Source organism: Opisthorchis viverrini (assembly GCF_000715545.1).
Source record: "Opisthorchis viverrini unplaced genomic scaffold opera_v5_140, whole genome shotgun sequence".
NCBI classification, from domain to species: Eukaryota; Metazoa; Platyhelminthes; class Trematoda; order Opisthorchiida; family Opisthorchiidae; genus Opisthorchis; species Opisthorchis viverrini.
Window position 1 is genome coordinate 882,244 of NW_008751796.1, and position 21,764 is coordinate 904,007.

The window sequence follows — 21,764 nt, forward strand, 5'->3', positions numbered from 1 at the left end:
CAGAAAGAGAATAAACTATCCAAAGGGTGAAAATCGTGTACACTTTCCCTGGGAATCGATCTATACACACGCACACACACACACACACACACACACACACACACACACACACACACACACACACACACACACACACACACACACACACACACACACACACACACACACACACACACACACACACACACACACACACACACACACACACACACACACACACACACACACACACACACACACACACACACACACACACACACACACACACACACACACACCTCGTTATCCCGCGGTTAACGAAAACACACCTATAGGGAAGACAGAGAAATCCCAGTAGGAACGCAGCGCCCACCCTGGTGGGTTACAATTAAAATTGTATCAACTGCGCGGTAGGTCGTACAGCTTTTCGCATATAGGTGTTCAGTAGGTGTTCTTCCCTAGGCTCGTTTTGTTGTTCAGTTGCCATGGTAGAGGATTAGAGGTTGCAGATGAGACAAACGAGCAACTCAGCAGGCATACTATGAATTGTGAGGGGTTTGAAGTTAGACCGTTTGAACAGTTTTCAGCCTTAACAAGGCACCTTTCACTGGACCATCATGATTTTCCGTGGAAAGGCTTTGGTTCGGTTATCAGGCTGAACATCTTCCTATTGCTATTCCGGGGAGCGAGATGGCTCAAGTGATTAGAGCGTGAATTTGTTGACCGGAAGGTCCCGACCTCTGCTTCTCGACTTCCTCAGTCTAGGCTCGGGTAACCTGGAAGTATCCCAGCCCTCGTGCTTCCTTCGGGTAGCATGGCAGCTAGACACCGGGAGGGTGCTACAGCTGAGAGATTTTTTTCATTGCTAGTTCTATCGTATCACGTTGCACTGCGCTGTTTTGAGTAGTGGTTAAATGTATCCTGTTACATCGCATTTGCGTATTTCGTGTATGTGATTGTAGGAGACCCACAGTAACACTCCAGGCATTTAGGAGTGTCGACCGTACACCGGCGCTAAATATTACTAAAATGTGGCCAATGTTGCTCACATCTAACGGAGCAATGGTCAGCTTCAGTTAGCCATGGGCCAAAGGTGCGTCTGCTGAGTAATGCGGGCCATCAGATCCTCCTTCGAGTGCACTGAGGGGTTCAACGGTTCAGCTGAATTGACAAGTAGGGACCAACAGCTGGATAGGCTGGTGGCTTTAGGACCCCCTCCCATTAATCCTCCGAGCTAATCCGTCGATTGCGTCTAGGTGAGTGTGCATGCAGCTTAGCGAAAACAGTGTGACAATGCCCGTTGTGTCCATCGACGTACTACGATATGACCAGCCGTGGCGAATACGAATGTCTAACCACTACACAAACAAGAGCGGAAATGCACCAGCGATGAACACTTCTGAGCCGCACTCCGAGAACAATGCACTAAAACAGTGGAATCAAGCCAACGCACTTTGCGATCCTCATATGACAAGAACCCAGCGAACAACGACAGACAAACTTTAGCTGTCCGATTAGAAAGTGACAGCATGAACGTTACAGTGGTCGACTAAGTGCCACCATGTCATGCAGGGTTTTCAACCCACGTTCAAAAGTCACACTGATGTCAGCCAGGAATACCCTGTCAATTCGTGCATCTGTCAAGGCCTATACTCCTCGGATCCTTTGCCAAAATGGATTTGGAATGGAAAAACGGCATCTTTGGCAGATCCGGCATGCATAATACGTTAGTCTTATTGGTTACGCACATCGCCCTAGTAATTTAACGATGTGATCAAACGGCATGTGCTGCCTTGCAGGTTGACGAGGGACACAGTCGAGTAAATACCAGGTGACGTTGGAGTCGCCATCTGCATCGAACCCACGCAAAGATCAATGGTACCGACCAAACCCGAAGTAGTAGCATGTCGTAATGAAATGAAGTAACACGCATGCGAAGCAATTCGCAAGGTTCTTATGTATCCACTCTGGGAAACAAAAACATGATGGATATTGTACTGAAGAAAGCGACTGGAAACAGATGGTTATCTGGCAAATTTTCTACGCTATGCCAACGCTATGCCATCGAATTAGCGACGTCCAGTGAGGTAAAGGGGGATCGAATATAGGTTCTTCTGCACAGGGATCACAGTAGTTTCCAAGAAAATTCAGTGGAACAAACCAAGATAACTGCAAGGAGATACCTGGCTACGTTTATGGAAGTCTATCTCCCCGTCTGAAGAGGAAAAAAGACCAATCGTACACGCACATGCCTAGCATCGTCCAGTTGCTACTCATAAGTGATCTTCTTTCTTTAGTAGTAGATTTTAGTGTTCGAGTTGGCTGAGATTCAGAAATTCGAAAAGACAACAGGGCGTTTTGAAACTGGATCACCAGGAAACATCCTCTGCCCATACGTGCTACTGGACCTGTTCTCATCTTGGATAAATCCTGGGACTGCACGGATTCGTCCAAGAAGTGGTAACGGGCATCCCGATTGGGTTTGTCCGATAAGGTGATGTCAAAGACATTCTCCTCAGCAAATTGATGCGCAGTGCTGAATGCAACATGACCAGCGATAACGTGCAAGAATCAAAAGAACAGTCAACAAAGCCGGATTTCGGAAGAGACTCGGTGAGTGTCACGAAACTTGTGTTATCCAACAGACTGTCAGAACCAGCTCCATGCAGGCCTGTGGACGAGTAGTAGACTGTGGTGAAACCTGCACTGCAGATAACTAGGATGTAGAAACCAGTGCCAAAGGGTTGGTCACACGAAAGCAACGCTGTGAGTTCGTCCGCAGTGGAATAGAAGAATGCGGCCTTCATCAGAGTGCCGAATAACCCGAGGAATTCACTCACCCAAAAAGGATTTTGAACTACAACAAACCATCTCTCGGGAGTGCTAGATTCAGCTCAAGAGTGAACAGTGGACAAAATGCAATGAAAATCCAATTTCACGTAGTTATTTGAGAAGCATTTGGACGACCCACCAGCGCCGGAAAAGCTAGACGGCGATTTCGCGAATCGAACACCGCAAGACCTCTACAAATGACAGGCCACCGATCGAAGTGTCCAAAGTTGGCGGATAAATGCTAGAATATGAAGTCTGTTCGCTAGATGTTCCACAGGACTACAAAGATGTCATCATTTTGTCCTGATGTATGTAGGGGGATTGCTGGCAAAGTCTTCGCGCATATTCTGGCTAATCGTCTGATTTTAGATGAAGTCGATCTGGAAGAATAGGGTGGATTCCCAAGCCGGTGACTGAAATGTTTCGGTGACGCAAAAAAAGGAAATACCATGGATGCAAGCAACTGCTAGATATCCTATTCGTCTGCTTCACACACTGTGAGGAGATGAGTATTGTGGATCATTCTTCGGATGACCACCTGTCCAAATAGATCTATTCAAATTGTCAGACGCTAATGGCCTGCAGATTTCAACACTGGGAGAGGAGCTGGACTGCATAAAGGTGCGAACTTTATTCAGCTTGCATAAAACTGTAACAAACTTGAAGAAGCTTGGAATTATCAAACAAGGCATGGCTATTCACTCATTCCATTCAAAAAATTGCCAGGCCAGACGAATGCTGCGTGACTCGAAGGTCCGTACGCTGTTACTTTTCTAACGAGTGAGGTCTAACTACACAGTCTGAAGCGAATTCGCTGTTTTTAAGGACATCATGTGTCTGTGACATCCCGTTTTGTACGTTCAAATGTCTGCCTGTCACTGGATAGCACTAAGTGACCAAACACAGAGGCGAATCTTAGATGGACAGGGTATCGCTCAGCAGCAGTCCAGTCACTGATCAGAAGACGACAATGTTGAAAACGCGGATATCGAGGGTTAGCATCATGCCTGAAGAGGTCACAGTCTACCAACATCCAAAAACCACGCGAAACCATTTACTGTTTCACTACGCCCCTCTGCAGCAGCAGAACATGGACAGCATAACATCCGGATCGTCGATGAAGTAAAGCAAATTCACCGTTTTTTCCCAGTGTGTCAGCCAGAGGTTGTATTCACATACATCACCTGCTATTCACGAGAATGTGGATAGCTCAGTTAGCACATCTGATTGTCGTCAAATTGCCAAGCTCAGCGAACAAACCAACGGCCATTACGTCATTCGTTGCTCACCTGACTGCGAAATCGTTCGTGCCATATGAGTACGCTGTTTGTATTGCGTTTTCATTCTTGTGCGTAGGTCCATGTGTCTACATTGTGCTACAGTATGGAATGAACTCTAAACGCAAGCTGACGTCCCTACTGGACTTACACGCGACTGCAAAGCTCTAAGCTAATACGTAGGTCCATGTGTCTACATTGTGCTACATTATGGAATGAACTCTAAACGCAAGTTGACGTCCCTACTGGACTTACACGCGAATGCAAAGCTCTAAGCTAATTCAGACGATGTCAGAGCTTGTTCACTTCGGGGAGCGCTGTGGTGCATCGACCCGTCGATGTGCCCGCCGAATGCCAGTGTTCACGTTTTTATCCCACATGAAGCCGCGTGTCTTCGAGTGTTCGACAATCGTTGTCTCAAAACCATAGGGTTGATGTCGGCGAATCCGTGATGAGGCAGTTAGAAAGCGCGTTTTCGGTTGTGCAACGGGTACTTCCATTGAAGAATGTGTCCAGCACGAGAAGCTGTGTTCGTTGGAACATGTGTTGCGTATACCTAACCATCGTTTGCCCCATTCAGAGTGGCGTAAACAGAGAAGTGGTCAACCCTTGACCTGGCAGAGGAGTATGAAGGAGATCATGAAATGCTTGGGTGCTGTCAGTGCTACTCACCTTTCAGGATGGCGACCGCGTGATCCTCACTGAACCTGGTTGGAGAAACTACAAGATATGGCTTCCAACCAATGGCAGTGGCGTCCTTGTTGCCAGTTTCTATCCAGATCGCCTGAGTGAATGTCTGGAGGTATAGGCACCTCGGAATGATTGTGGTACGCTAGTACTTGGTCACTTCCCCGTCCACCTTTACTCTTTTCTTTACAACAAGGCTTTCAAATAAATCATGGTTGTACGGCAGTGAAGCATCGGTGTTGAACACTGATATCATGCTGTCGATGATGATTTCCAAAACGGATGAAGTAGAATACCTACGAATTTCCATCATTCCTCTGCAGGTCAGACAGTTGTAAGCATCCAGATATATGGTCATGATGGCTTAAAATAACACCTGAAAACCAAGAACTAAGGCGATCAGTGCACAGTGCTCAGAAAGGGTGCAGGATGGAACCCCAGTTCCAAGTTTAGCAACCGACGGAAAGGCGTATGGAACGGTTGATAGTATCAGTTCTGGAAGGGGGACATAAGTTAATCCGTAGCTGTAGACCCATGTCTGTCTGAATCAAACATGAGAACGGCGTCAGCGGTGGCTGCTCTGGACCAGTCCATGAGGAAAAAAGACAAAAATCAGGTCCACTACGTAGTACGGATGTTGTTACTGATAAGAGTGATTGTTACTACACACACACACACACACACACACACACACACAAGACTTTCACCACACTCGAAGACGCAGTGGGAGAAAGATCAAGAAAGCAGAAGCGTGATATAAGCCAAAGATGATAACTCACCGATAGAAACGAGACTGGATGTACTGATAGACCTTCTCGGACACATGACAGGAGCTACCGAAATCGATAACTTTGATGGCAGACCGTTTGGGATTGACAAGCAGAATGTTTTCCGGTTTTAGATCACAATGAATAACCTGGACATCAGGACGGGAGAGAAAGACAAGGGCAGCACACAATTGTTGGGCGAATTTCCGAGTGAGATTGAGCGACACGCCACGATAGTTGGTGTTCACGAGCAGGTCGTACAGATTGTAGGAGAGTAGCTCGAAAACGAGGCACAGGTGACCGTGGTAGGTAAAGTGGGCTTTAAGGTTGACTGCAAAGTAAGGGGAGAGGAAGTAAATAAGATGGATGAAAGAAACAGTGGTGGTGAAAAAGATAACATAATAAGATATGAGAAACTGTGGAGGGAGGCTAGTACCGGACTAAGGCCAGGGAGCTGACGCAACGATCAACTAAAAGGCTTCAATAGCGGTGAAGTACCTTTCTCAAATCCACAGTCTTGTAAAAATAAAACCCGCAGATGCATACAATACCATAGAGAAGGGTGTTGGATTCGAAACTCATGATGACTTGGAGTGGGTCCTTTTGAGAGAGTTAGAAATGTTAATAAAGTTGCTACTACAAACACTATACTTGACGGTGAAAAAAGATAACTGTTCCGCTGTAATACTCTTTCGGTGCCTAGGTGTCATGCCACCCGAAGCAAGCACGAGGGCTGGGATACTGTCAGGTCACCCAAACTTAAACAGGGGAAGTCGAGAGGCAGAAGTCGTGTCCGAACCACGGACGTTCCGGTCAGTAAGTTCGCGCTCTAACCATTGAGCGCCATCTCGCCCCTTGACGCTGATATACGAGTGACGTTAGTTGCTTCACGCCCTCTAAGTCTCCAATTTGTAATTGCATGTTAATGCACAAAACGGAACGAATAAAATAAGCAAACAGCGACCAGGACCACCACACGAGACCAAAACAAGATGAAAAACGATCCAAAAACAGGTGACCGAGAACTGGGCTAGGCTACCAAATTTAACAATATCGTGCTGTGGGCAGGCGAGCATATGTACAGGATGAGTGCATAAAATTAGCCACGCGGCGCAAAATAAAACAGGGACACGCGCAGCCATAAACGAAAAGGGATAGACACACGAACTAGTGTGTAGTTAGGGTTGTGCGCGTGTGTATCCATATGTATTTATATGGGCGCGCGCACACACACACACAAGTCAGCTGGCGTGCGTGCAAACGAACAATCGCAAGCACTAAACTGGCTCATCAATAGCCACGAAGACGGGAACAACAGGAAGGCGTATGATCAGCTGTGTGTGTGTGTGTATGGATGTATGGGCTGCGCACAAAAGTGACAGAGGCAGGCCACTGGGAAGGATGATCAATGATCTGGGGTGGCGTGAACACATACATGCTGCAGTAGAGGTGCTTTGAGCGAAAATTAAAAACACTGAGGATTGATGCCGGGGAGTGAGTAGACCAGAAACGCAAGATGTGTAGCCTCGTGAAGTAAAATAACTACCATCTTGCACTGAGGGGAGTATCGCTGATGGAGACATCATCAAGGGGTGCAAGAAGGTGTTCCGTAAGCGTTTTATGGTTGAATGGCTAAGAGGAACCGTGTGCGGAGGGGAGGGCTTTACTTGTGTTCGGTATCCGATACCCAAACATCCGATGCACCGGAGACCATCATGTACTGTACTGATCGTCAGTAGTTGCTGCCTTGGTTGTGACAAGCGTGATGTGCACGCATTCTTATCTCAGGGGATGGAGCACCTAGCCAACAGGTGTTAGGTCGCCGTCCACTCTTCTGTCCAAGATCTTTTCGCTTGCACCATGCTTCGCTTGGGTTCCTGTACAGCATAATTCAACCCCTCCTACTGACAATCGGGCTTTCATTGAAGAGACACTTGAGTCCCAACTGTTATGAGGTTCGTCTTCAGCAACTTTATGAGTAGTGTGTTACGTCTAAATCGATGTCTCCATCAAATCAGTCCGAATGTTTGTATACCTGAATGACACCACCGTCCGACTTATTACGGAAGCCGCAAGAAGAGTTAATAATCGCACTGGTTAAATTCACACTGTTAAGTTATTACGCAGAGATATGGAGAAGCAAGGCGAAACCCAGATGCATATGTGGGACAGCGTCTCCAACGATCTACTTGTTACAGAACTTATTCGGCACTTGACAGACAGTGTGTTCTGTCCTGCCCTCGGTTTTTCATTCGCACTGTTTGAACCTAGTTCGATATTCGAGGTATAATTAGCGAGGACAGCCACAAAGTTAAATGGGTATGGGGCGGCCTAATAAATATGACGTCAACGCAACGGTTAAACGGTAAACATAGACAAATACACTCATTCGCATATCAGTTTGGTTTGCCACGAAAGACTCAACCGAATCTCTCGTTTATGATATTCTCCAACTGAATAAGCTGTACAAAGGCCGGCGCGTGTTTCAACGGGTACGATATCGCAGTGTATTTTCATAAAGGAAACTACTCACAAGGCTGCTGTCGAAGAGTTTTCAGTAACTTTGTGAGTAGTTTCCTTTAGGTCAAGAACATTTCCATCGTTACATCACACCCAGCGGAGTAAATCCACGAATTTTGGAGCTGCAAAGCTTATTACTCTGGGTTTCAGTCACGACAGAATAACAACGCGGGGGGGGGGGGCATGTGCCAATGAAAAGGATGAGACACCTCGAGGGACCTTGTGTACAGTCACATGTTTAGGTCGCCAATCCACAGCAACCGTTAGACAACTGGGACAAAATGCGGCCCACCTGGTCGTCCAGCTGTAAGACCTTTCCGGTGCCTAGCTGCCGTGCTACCTGAAGGAAGCACGAGGGCTGGGATACTGCCAGGTTGCCCAAACCTAGACAGGGGAAGTCGAAAGGCAGAGGTCGGGTTCGAACCACGGACCTTCCAGTCAGCAAATTCACGCTCTAACCACTTGAGTCATCTGGCCTACCTGGTAGTACGCCTGTGTAGGGGTGTAGCTATGGCCCACACCAGCCTGGTGAACAAACACACCTGTGGTCCTTGAGTTACCAGAGCCTCCGCAAGTTTTTTTGCATACGCCATGACCTGATTATTCGCGGTGTCAAAACCGATAGACGGCGAAAAACAAGTGGATCAAAGCATAACCTACTGTTGATTAGTCTGACAAAAACACTGTGTGATTACGCGAATCCGATATCGCGTGTCGGAGGAGTACCGCCCATGAAAAAAAAGAAGAGTTGACGTGACTGCAGATCTCTTCACAGCACACTCGTTAGGTGTGTGGTAATCAGAATGCCGAAACCTCATCTCTAGCTAGAAGTGGGTGTGCTCAGGACCAGCACACTAGGCGTGTATTGCTTACGAACCCTCAAGACGACGAAAAGGCTGATAAGAGCTGATAAAGGCTGATAAAAGCTTAAGTTGGTCCTCCCAGCTAAGAGGTTTCATTGTGCTGCAATCTTTGGGTTTCGGGGCCGCGACGATCCTGCGAACTACGACGAGTGGAATGCCAACAGAACAATGTGTTTATGTAATTCTAGAAACCGCATAACATGAAATTTGGAAGTAATTGAGGCTCAATTAGCGCAACCAATATCTACCTATCAATTGTGGAGTTTCGAGGATTTGCTCAATGGTTCGCACATTAAAAAACGCGATAATGACAGGGCAAAGAACTATGCGAAATGGTAGTGTGCTATCATTCGTTGTCCTGGAAGCTGGACTATACGACTGGAATCTTTGGAAGAATGATCGTAAATCGGGCAAGAAGAGAGTTAGGAGATAGCGCTGGAAAAAATGGAGGGTATCAGCAGTAGTCTATCTTCGCCCACCAGTTCTTATGTATAGATTCAAAAAAGTGCCGTGACTGATGGCGATAAGTGGTGGCCATCGTTGCATGATATAAGTTATTGTACACCTCATGGTTGTGCGCGAAATGAGAACTTGTCGGGGTGCCCAAAACCAAGGACGAAGATTAGGACCCTCAACCAGGATCTTAACCACAAAGGAGCGGTAGTTGATGTGGCACCAGAAAAGCAGTCTAAGATTTTCAGAAACGAATCGTTGCACATGTTCCATTTTGGAAGGGGGATCAGTAGAGTGCCCATTGGCGAACCTGATATGAGAGGCTCCGTAAGTGTCACATGCACCCTCCTTGGTATAACTAAGTTGTGGATGGACACAAACCGTGACACTGGTCCAGGTGCTGGGAAGCTGTCATATATCAAAGATGAGGTCGATCCGTCCTTTATGAGTCTGCTTCTCGTGACTGTTGGAAAGTTCACGCTGCCAAACCAAGGGAGCCGAACTTCACTGTACCTACATTAAACAGCCATAGACCTCAGTCAGTCAAATGACTGCAGTTGTTCGAAGTACAGTGCATTTCCTCAAGCCAATGTCACGACTGTTCACAGCAATGTTACATGCAGATGCGTTCGCTGGTCTCTGGGATGCGTTTACCCAATTGGTAAAAGATGAGTCCGTTTCTTCTGTGTTAACAGGTGGTGAGAGCCGCTCTGGCGTTACAACGCGTTATTTCTTCTCTAGCCAGTCAACCGGAAGCTGCTCATTTAGTCGACCTTTCGGTCGAACGAAAGTAAGCAATGCGCGGAAAGCCAGTTCAGGTTGGATCTCATCCAACTTTAGGGTTAAAGTTTACGGTCGGTGGGTGTATGCTGAATCTTGCAGAACCTTACTGTGATGAAGCGAGTTGGGGGTTGGAACAAATTCGGAGCGAAATCGCGGACAAAGAGGACAACCAGACCAGATGACTCCGGGACAAACTTACCTATATAATTTGCACCAACCTCAGTGGCGAGCTGTTCATTGGACTGGAATGCGGCCATTTCACACAGCAATTTGATCTCGACGCCTGCCTGTTGGAGGAAGGAGCGTTTGTTCTTAATCACTTTAATGGCAACCTCTTCGCCGCTCTCTTGGTCCAGCGCTCGGACAACCTAAATACGGAACGAGAAATAAAAGTATAACAGAGCGTAAGGATATTTATGCTGGGTTCTTCGAGGAAAGAATTTCAGAATGAAACCGATAACTTATGAAACCAAAATAACGTTTCACGCGGTCGCCTAAGCATGAAACATTGGTTGAAGAACAGGGCAGGAAAATGAAACATGTGCTCGGTGGAAAACCGAAACGCTAGTAAAATCCATTCAAAGCCAGTTGTTGAAGATAATCTTCCTAAAGAGGTTAATACTGACCTTATCATGGTAACTGAATCGAGGTGGCGACAGTCAGGCACCTGTGAATCGTTCTTCTGAATCAAAAGTAGCCTAATGTTGGCCCGCACCAATCTGAATTCGGTGTTTGGGTTGCCAGCAATAGGATCGAAGATTTGAGCCTTCGCACGGACACGACGTACCACACACAGACACACACACACACACACACCGTAACCCCGAAACTGTGAGTACTGATACGGACAGCTACACCGTTTTGACACCAATATTAATGCAAGTACTGGCGCGTTTAAGAGAGAACTGCTGCGGTGAAGTTGAGGTCCAGCTTTGTAAAGTTGAGACACAAACGGTGCCCCAAGCTTACTGGAACTCATTAAATGAGCAACAAGGCACGTGCTCGGAAGACCGGGTTTGTTCAGGGTGTGAAGCTGCCAGAGTCGGTGATCGATACCTGTACTTCAACGGTACTGTTTTAAATAAGTAAACAATCAGACCGAGAATCACAACTTTGAGAACTGACACGACTTGCGAGGTACATAAAACATTGCATCCCATTACCCAGTTAACGTTTCCACATAAAGAATGGTTGATGGGTGTTTCGATCGAAGCGAGATGGCTCAATGGTTAGAGCGCGAATTTACTGATTGGAAAGTCCGTGGCTCGAACCCGACCTCTGTCTCTCGACTTCCGTCTAGGCTTGGGTAACCTGACAGCACCCTAGCCCTCGTTGTTCCTACTGGTGGCATGGCAGTTGGGCACCGAAAGGGTGCTACAGCTGAACGATGGTCACCGTGGGAGACGCTTGATGAAGTTTTAATCCTGTGATAATACTTGTAAAATGAACCCCGTTTTGACAGTTTGTCGAATAATACGGTCCAAAAGTGATCCGGAAAGAAGTCCCCACAAAAAAATGACTTCCCAATTCTCGATTCTTCTTCCTTTGGAATCCCTCTTAGAAAGAACATCTCCAACGAGAAAGCGCTCAGTTCCAACACAACTGAATTCTAAATAGCTTGGTCATCCATATAGTTCATCATCTCAGCAGAAGAAAATCTTCCACTGTGCTAACTACCATGCCACCCGAGGGCTGGAATACTGCCAGGTTACTCAAGCCTAGAGAGCGGAAGTTGAGAGGCAGAGCTTAGGCCAAAGGGTGCGTGGTTCGAACCCGACCCCTGCATCTCTACGATTCTTGTTCAGGCTTGAGCAGCCTGACAGTATCTCGGACCTCGTGCTTCTTTCGGGCGGCGTGGCAACTAGTCAGTTGATGATCGGTGACGTCTCGACAACACCAGCCCGGGACCAAACAAAAGGTAGTTCGTCTCTACGATTTATTGTCAGAATATAACACTACACCAACACGCCAGCAACACGAAATTGTCCAACGAGTTCATAAACAAGGGAATTAAAGGGACAGATTAGATTATGGCCCCTTAGCGAATGTACCTACCTGAAATGATTTTGGCGCGTAGGATTGGAGTTCACGTCCCGCGTCTGGTCGAGCGAGGAATCGAAGATGTATCCTAATGTGAGATAGCCTCCATTTAGGGATTTCACGGAATGGCTAACTGCACCGTCCAGTTGGCTGAGTTTTGGAGAGCCTTGTATATCAACACAAGCTACATTATTCCATCACGTGATTATCGATAGCTAATAACAGTGCCTCTCAAGTGTCATGTGAGCAATGTGACAGCAACCGGACCGAATAAGTAAATGAAGCATCAGCTTCTTCGTACGTTCACAGACATCTAGCGGTGTGGCATGAAGGTGGCAATTGTGCTTGAAAATCCACTGCTAAAATAGGAACCAACGTGATCAGAGTTTTACGACCGCGGCGACCAGAAATGCCACTGAAGGCGCTTGATTTATTTCGATTCTTTTTCGAATGATGGAAACAATGCTCAGGGATGATAGGAAACAGGAAAGAACCACAAATGGACTCTCGGTGTTCTACGTTTAGTTTTCGTTACGAGTTGTGAATCCACCTTAGAAATAATTCCCCGCACAAGAGAACAACTTCAGTCAGTTTCGTGATGCCCGTACCCAGCCAGAGATCACCTTTACATAAATAAAAATTTGAAGAATGATTGTTCCTTTGCAGCACCATTTCGGTGTCCAACTTCGATGCCACCCGAAGGAAGCATGAGGGCCGTGATACTGCCAGGGGGCTAAGCTTAAATACCGACGCTGGGTTCGAACCACGAATTTCCCGGTTAGTAAATTCGCGCCTTAACCACTGAGCTATATCGCGCTCACGTTTACATGAAGACCTAGAGACGGAATTAAGCTTCTAGCCTGGTTACTTCAAGTATTTTTTATATTTGTAGACACGGACACAAACACTCACTCCCAGATAGCGAAATGTCCGATACCTACTTGTATGGAAGCTCCAACGTGGAGGCACGATTGGCTACCTCTGAATCCCATAAAAAGACCAAAATGGTGAGAACAGCCCAAATCGATCTGAAGTTCCGTGGAGACTTCAAGAATCTAGTACATGATAGGGGATATTAGTGAAATTAGTATGCGAGGCGACCACATTACAGATGAGCGCTGATGACATTTTCAAGTTTGCATTTCGGTACTTCAGCTACGGACCGTGGATCTGAGGAACATTGGTTCCAGCTGACGGCGTTTCATTCACTGATACACAATCAATAACCGTTTGGCTGTAAGACCTTTTCGGTGTATAGCAACGACTGATGCACCAATACAAGGGTATCAGCGGATTTTTCAATGAGGAAACCGGAAGAACAAACTATGCATTAAAGGCATGGGAAACTGGGCCATGTGCGACAATGTCTCTAACCACTGATGTGTCCCGTTTCGGAGTCCCCATCCAGGGAGACGACAATGAGAAGCGCTGCCACGTCACTGTTTGAAACATTTTGGCTCATTTCCACCATGGTGTGGTTGCGCAAAAATGGTTCTCCGTGGGATGCGATTAGCTGACGTATGGAAGACGTCAGAGTCGATGAAGCTTATAGGGTGTGATCAGTTCATCTACCAAGGGGAGTTATTTCAACCGACGTTCGACGCACTTAGGCATCAATGACCCAGTGCACCACCAGTCGCGAGAAACGGAATACCGAAACAACAGTTCACTGAAGGCTTTAACCTATGAGCGCTTGGGTAGGTTACACCAATCAGTGCCAACAACTATTGTAAACGCGTCTCGGAATCCAGACAGACGGCAGTTGACAACCCAACGCAATGCACTGATATCATATTTCACGACCGTTGCCGGGACACGAAGTGACCACCATTGAGCCGATCCCATCCATCAGATGGCAGGAGGGAAAGACGGGTTTACCATGTGAAGTGAGTGACCCAGTACACTATTAGTCCTAAGTATTGAATTATACACGCAATCTTTCGGAAGAGAACCAGTTAGTCTTGGACCACATCCTTTAGACAAAGTGGTCAGTTCCAAATGCAACAACAGTTGCAGTGTTCTGGTGACAAACACCTTCGAACGGAGTTGAGTTCTGTAGGAACTGTACACAGATCAGGAAGAGTTTCGGTTCAAAAAGCCTACGTATCAAAACGTCAAATCCCGTGGTTTCGTGGACAAGTAAAAGAGCAACATCGCTGTCTATCGAGCGTAAGCGCTTAAACTAACTATAAAATCAGGTGACTGCGATTCTCACGTACAAACAGCAAATTCATTGAGTGCTGATGGTAGTAAAATCGCACAACAGCTCCTCTGAAGCGATCGAACCGACACGGAACGAACGAATGAGCCCAAGCGTGTTGCTGTGATCTGTACGCATCTGTCTGTGTTCCAAACACTGAAATCAGTTCGCGAGCGAGCGAGCGAGTGATCGAGCGGGTGCGCACACACATAAGCGGAGGCACACAAGTGAAGAAAAGACTATGCGCGCACACTCACATGTGAACAACAACCAGGCAGCTAATCTCGTGTAACAAAATGTTCTACTGCTTGGCGTATTGTACCTAACCAGGAATGATTCATCACCAGGCGTGTGTGCCGTATGGTCGACGGGACGCGGGCATCGATCGGTTGGAATATGACCACGAATGTGAATAGATACTGTACCACGACGACGCGCCGATGCACAACCTGATCAGATGGTCGAAAATGCGCCTAGTAGCTGCCGCGATAAGCAAAAGACAATCGGAGACAAGATATAAGCATATGGATCAAATGAAACCTTGCGACTGATCAGAATTGGTGTCATGAAGTGGGCTCGGTGATAAAGTCGAAGAATCGAGCGCGAAAGATCAGCAGTGAGTGACGGTCGTTCGGGGCGTACAACTGACTGCGCACGTCGGACTTCATAGAAATGACAACGTTGCGTTGTGGATACCGAATACTTGTAGCGGGGACGGTTAGCGCAGATCACAATCGAGGAAGTGCATAAGGAAGGACTTGAAGTTCAGCTGCAATCGGTGGCTGCTCAGCCACCGATTACAAATCGCAAATTACAGTGATCATCAACAAGGTCACTACTCCCGTGGGGCGGAGGTAGGTAAGGTACGTTCTTTTTCCGTGACAGTTACGGTGGCGTGTTAGACAGGCTTATCATCACTTCAGCATACGAATCATGTAGCGACGCACTTAAATCCGTAATTCCGTAATCGCTTGCCTAGAATTCAGGAAGGCAACTCTGAGTTCTCACTGGTTTCAGTACAGACTTGGTGGGCGATATAAGAGGGCTATCCCACCTAGAGATACAGGCACCTGATCCTCCAATTTGAACAATAACAGCGTCGAAAGGTTATCAGCAACCTTGTGAGTAGTGCGTTCCGCCCAGACAACAAGTAGTTATGGTTTTCGGTAACAACGTCCTATGCGAAGTCACATGGACATCAAATTGGAGACCTGACAACCATGGGGAAGACGAGCAACACAATCGGACACCATTGTTGACACATGCCACCGAAAAAGACCCTGCAGCGATGGAAAACAACTCTGAAGCACTTCCCTATGGACAGTACCGCGAGAATATTAGGCACATCAAAAGAGTCGCACGCGTACTAGATATCTAAAGTCGTCTGTATGTATACAGTGGAAGAATGTGAGAATGCATTTTCAGACGAGGTCGACTAACCTGTCCAAATGTGCCTTTTCCGATGAGAGCAAGGATTTTGTATCGGTCCTGCCATACATCTCCAATACGTACGAAACCATGGAGGTGAGCAGAAGCGGGATAGGGCACAGGAGCAGCAACTGTGTTGCCGGTATTCAGTAGTATTTGCGTCGATCCATTGGTTGTCGCCGACGGATGCGTCCTTATCCCGGAAGCGGCGGTTGCAGCAATAGGTTGGGGTGCTGCCAGATGCAACCCTTTGCTGTTTGCACCCACAGAACAAGTCAGGGGGGCTCCGGAGGCTCCTGGAATAACAGTGAGATAGACGTGTCAAGAGCTCCAGGTACGAGACAAAACTGAAAGATAAAAGGCAGTGAGACTTACCGGAATCGTACAAATGCAGATGTTGTAATTGGTGATGATGGTGTGGGGGAACGGGCGGTTGTTGCTGGTGTTGGACTCCCATCGAAGCTGGGAAATGACTTGTTGTAGGGGGATGTTGCAGGTGCCTGGTTGTTCCAGAGTGCCGTGTATTGATTGCACCAGCCGCAACAGCTACAGCGGCAGCTGTGGTACAACAGCAGGTGGCCACAACACCGGGAGAACCGAAAGCACAACGGTGCGATAAGGGTGGGGGAACCTGAGCATGTATGGCTGAACCGTTCATTGGCTGCAGTTGCTGCTGAACGCAGTGCCGATGATGGTGATGAATGTGATGACGGTGACACGTGAGGGCAGCAGCATTGGTGGAAGTCGGACCAAGGGTAGGCTGATGTGTCTGCCCGGGGCCGGCATTGGGGTTCACCGAGTTTTGAAGGGCCGTCAAGGAGCCCTTTCGATCGCGTTTTTGACTGTTGTCTTCAGCTGCTTGTTCTCGCAGCCTGCGCTTTTTGCGATAATAGACCTACGGCAGGAAAATGTAGAACTTTGAAGAAAAAGGATCCGAAATTGCATCTTGACGTTTGTCAAATTCGACTATTTTATGCGAATATTTCACGCCAAACCACCTGTACTTTTAAATTACAGGTATTTAAACAAAAAGCTTCCCATACAGTTCAAATGAAACACCCTTTCTGTGCTTAGCTGCCATGTCACTCGAGGGAGGCATGAGGTTTGAGATACTGTCAGGTTGCCAAAGCCTAGACAGGAGCAATCGAGGTGCTGAGGTCGAGTTCGAACAACCGACCTTCCAATCGATAGGTTCGCACCTTAACCACCGTGCTATCTCGAGTATGGTGCACCGAATGATTTTCGGCTTATATCAGTATTGGATCAAACATCTGCGAGAATGATCGATTATAATAGGTTTCACGTTCCACAAGTGGTTAGAGCGTGAATCTACTGACCGGAAGGTCCGTGTTTCGAACCCGACCTCTGCCTCCTAACTTCCCCTGTCTAGGCTTGGGCAACCCGGCAGTATCCCAGCCCCCGTGCAACCTACGGGTTCCATAATGCAAATGGATGTATTTTACACTGTATCAATTTGTGTTCTAGCTGCGATATGGGTTTAAACGGTAAAGCGTAGTGAGGAACCATGAGTAGAAAATACACAGCAACAAGAGTTGGAACGAATGACTGAAGAAGATCATGGGAAGTCAATAACGTGTTTGGGGGCTCGTAACTCTGAAGTTCAGGTTGGCTGGCTTGACGAGGCTACAAAATGCCGCCAGCGAAGTGAGCAAACAAGATGACTGACTGAATATATACCGAAGTCTTCGGATTGGCGACCGGAACCCAGCTGACTAAAAACCGCACAACAATGAACGTTTATTCGACTATAAAGCGGGAATATGGCTTTTTCGGGAAGCGTTATCACTACAGTGTTGAAAGCTAGTTCAAGCGCTTGTGCCCGAGATAGCTGTGGTTGAAATGCCAACTTACTGACTGGAAGACCCATGGTTTGATAACCATCGTCATCATCATCATCATCATCATCGACAGCATGACATCAGTGTTCAACACCGACGCTTCACTGCTGTACAACCATGATTTATTTGAAAGCCTTATTGTTAAGAAAAGAGTAATGGTGATCGGGGAAGGGACTTAGTGATAGCGTACCACAATCATTCCGAGGTGCCTATACCTCCAGATATCCACTCAGGTGATCTGGATAGAAACTTGACAGCAAGGACGCCACTGCCATTGGTTGGCAGCCATATCTTGTAGTGTCTCCAACCAGGCACAGTGAGGATCACGCGGTCCCCATCCTGGAAGGCGAGTAGCACCGACAGCACCCAAGCGTTTCTGATCTCCTTCATGCTACTCCGACAAGTAAAGGGCTGGCCACCTCTCTGTTTACGCCACTCCGAATTGGGCATGGAAAACAGTACTCTCTTCGGCAAACGATGGTTCGGCATACGTAAAACATGTCCCAACCAACGCAGCTTCTGGTGCTGGACACATTCTTCGATGGAAGTACCCGTTACACAACCGAAAACACGCTTTCTAACTGCCTCGTTACGGATCCGCCGACACCAACCCACACGAGCTATGGTTCTGAGACAACGATTGTCGAACACCTGAAGACGTCTCAGGTTCGCTGCTCGAATAGGCCAAGTCTCAAGGCCATACAACAAAANGCGGCCCGAGCCTTGCGGATTCGTGCATTTACCTCATCTGTCACACTGCAATCAGAACTAATACAACTTCCAAGATACGTAAAACGCTCCATTACCTCTCCCTGGATTGTAAGTGGCGAGTTCAGTGACTGCACGTCCACAAGCATGACCTTAGACTTTGTGGGTGCATGTTTTGAACCAAATCATGCTGTCGATGATGATGATGATGATGAACCAAGCCCCGGCATACCTACCGCTTCTGTCTAGGCTTGGGCAACCTGGTTGTACCTCAATCCTCACGCACTGAAAGGATGCTACAGTTGTACGATTATTATTATTATTATTATTATTATTATTATTATTATTATTATAACGTATGCTTCGGATGCTCAGTCGTACCTTGATTGCACTCTCAAGCTGGACGCAAATGGTCCGGATACGAAGGTTCTCACAGCAATCGCTTCGCCACTCGTTGTAGATAGAACCTCCAGCTTCACGATCGATCGGTGCACGAAGTCACAGTGGGAATCGACAGTGCACACACAAAATCCGATATCTAGTATTCTCTTGTATCAAACAATGCAACGATTGGGCTTCTATTGACTGTAATTACATAAAGTGGTCCACTGCAAAAAAGAACGTTTCGGACATTCCAGAGAATGACCCTTATATACTTGCACATCTCAGTAAGACGGCTTTTTCGAGTCAAAGAACCGGTAACTTGAATTTGAGCCGCCGGGCACAAAGACTGGTTCTCAGGCAAAAAAGCAAGACGATGTAACTCAGCCGATTGCGTGAACTCTATATCGTCCTTCTGATATAAGAACCTGAACGATTTGAACATGCGAAGAACAAATAAAAAACGCGCCAGATACAAATCACCACTGACGATTGTCCGGCGGCCAACCGATAAACATAAGCTGCATCGGACAGTAATCAGTCTACGGGATGCGGTACTGAAAAACAAGCTGAGTAAATATGAGTGAAGACCTCATCTCTGATTGCTACTGCAGGCATACACCTTAACAAGAAGCCGACAATCAAAAACGGGAATATATATATGGATTAGGTGGGGGGAGGGGCGAAAATGTCTGCGCCTACACCAGAGAGGAAGGATGGGTTGATGGGAGTTGATGTCATTTGCCTGGTTCCATAATATACAAAATAAGACCTCGAATACAAGCTGAGATTTCACGAATAAGCCATTATTCTTTCTCTCCATCGCACTTATCCGTTATCTACGGCCAAAAAGCGGAACGTGGTGCAGTGTGATCACGTAGATCAGATCGGAGATGTAAAAGAACTAAGAAGGTGTTATTGGAAGACTCGATTGGACCTCAGATAGTCGGATAGTCTCTGAAAAAATAAACAGAAGACCAGTTAAGTCACTCACCTCATTAATGAACTTATACGTCCGTATGAGGTTGACCGACATTTTCATCAGAGGTCGTTGTTCGTGGTCCTTGTTCCCCTGTGGGGCTTTCGTCGAGTCAGCTGGCAGTGCGTCTTTCATTCGAGTGGCTGCGGAGCCAGTACTGCACGAGCTATTCAATGTACAATGAGGTGAACAAGAATGCGCAGATGGACTGGTGCCAGTTGTGGCAGCTACATGTGCACCACCAAGGCGCGCACCAGAAGTATCGGTTGGTGCAGTCCGCGTGAGTGACATTGGACTTTCCGCCTGGCTTCCAATTTCCATCGCCGTTCCACTGGGGAACGCCCCGCAATCCATGTGACATGTGGGTGTGGGGCGGGAATCGCTTCCAGCAGAACCGTGCGAAACGTCCATCGGTTGATGCAGCAACTGATGTTCTTTTGGCGCCGTGCCTTTCCCTGCTGTGTAGGACGGGTCCAGATTGGCGTAGGTGGACACCAATATTGGGTGACTCGCAGGTAGATGGTAATCTGATGTCACGGAAGGAGCAGGAAGACCTTTGCTGGTCGGATCTTCCTCCTCTGTTAGTGTGGCCTTCCCCAGACGAAGTGAGTTTTTCACATCTGTTGACAGAGATTTTGACGCCTCGTCACCTTTTCCACCACGCTGTTCCAACTGTGACAATTGATCGGCTGTGACCAGCTGTCCATAAATGGCAGCCCCGGCCAAGGCAGTCTCTGCAGATGAAATCGAGCATTGCTGTTCAGTTGAGGGTAGCTGTTGTGGTTGTTGTTGTTGTTGCTGCTGCTGCTGCTGTTGGGTTCGATTGTGCATCGTGTAGAGGTTACCAGGTTTGGCGAAGCGCTCACTCGTGTTGGTCATCATCAGGTGAGTGTTGGAAGAGCTATCTGAAGGAAAAGGGAGAGTTTGTGGGTTAGACTTCGAAGGCAATTCCCATACATATGTGACTACTTCGATTTGGTCGGCAATAAAGTCGAGTAAAATATCCAAAGTCACCTAGCCTCGCATGAAACCACAGTCTGGAGAAAACGGAACAATATGCGAGATAGATGAGCGCTGACAAGTCGACCACTCATGGGGTAACTCGAGAAACGGTCAGTCCAAACCGACTGAATGCGTTGTAAATCGGTGCCTCTCCGAGAAATTAACACTTAGCTAGATAAAACATTTATATTGACTATCCAAGTGTGAAGCCGGAATAGTCCATTGGTGTCATGGTGGTGAAGTTTTCTAGCACCTGCCACCAAAATCATAGAAATCAATCTCATGGGAATCGCAAAAAGAATTTCGCGGGACTGACCAGTGTTTACCGCAGAAAAATGGCAAGCGTAAGGAGAATTTATCATACACAGGAATTAGACCTTCCTCAAACTCGTCAATCACATCATGATCCGCGAGACCGACGCCAGATGAGAACACTACCGTACAACGGAAGTGAGATGGCTCAGTGGTTAGAGGGCGAATTTACTGACCGGAAGTTTCGTGGCTTGAACCCGACTTCCGCATCTCAACTTCCACTGTCTAGGCCTGGACAATCTGACAGTATTCCAGTCCTCGTGCTTCCTTCTGGTGCCACGACAGCTAGGCACCGAAAGACGCTACAGCTAAACAGTTTGAATAAAGCCATATTATTGAAAAAAAGAGAGAGGATTAGGACAAGTCTATCACAAACGTTCCAAAAAGGCGAGATAGCTCGTGGCTATAGCACGAATTTACTGGTCGAAAGTTCCGTGGTCCGAACCCGACCGCCGCTTCTCGACTTTCCCTGTCTAGGCTTGGGTAACCTGGCAGTATACCAGCCCTCGCGCTTCCTTCGGTTAGCATGGCGGCTACTATTTGAATATAAAGGGTAGATGATATTAGAGAACTTCTGCGGTATACCCTATCGCGCAAGTGTGTTGAACAGAACTAACCGGTTGACGGAACCGAACGCATTCTTGAAGTCAAGGTACATTAAAATTGTAGGGAGCCTATAAGTATGACATTCCTC

At 47.2% G+C, this 21,764-nt stretch overlaps 2 protein-coding genes across 2 annotated transcripts in view; one reads left to right on the forward strand and one right to left on the reverse strand.

Moving 5' to 3' along the window:
* Positions 1-21,764, reverse strand: part of T265_06628 (hypothetical protein) — a gene marked incomplete at both ends in the record, with an annotated part of 44,628 nt that overhangs the window by 9,771 nt on the left and 13,093 nt on the right. Inside the window, 5 exons of the mRNA XM_009171941.1 lie at positions 5,555-5,873; positions 10,361-10,529; positions 15,842-16,125; positions 16,205-16,724; positions 19,772-20,661. Of these exons, the coding sequence (XP_009170205.1) occupies positions 5,555-5,873; positions 10,361-10,529; positions 15,842-16,125; positions 16,205-16,724; positions 19,772-20,661 (2,182 nt within the window). The remainder of the gene's footprint in view (positions 1-5,554; positions 5,874-10,360; positions 10,530-15,841; positions 16,126-16,204; positions 16,725-19,771; positions 20,662-21,764) is intronic.
* On the forward strand, positions 2,527-4,793 carry T265_06626 (hypothetical protein; the record flags this gene model as incomplete). The annotated part of the gene is made up of 2 exons (XM_009171939.1): positions 2,527-2,592; positions 4,557-4,793. The coding sequence occupies 2 exons, from the start codon at positions 2,527-2,529 to the stop codon at positions 4,791-4,793; spliced, it is 303 nt and encodes a 100-aa protein (XP_009170203.1).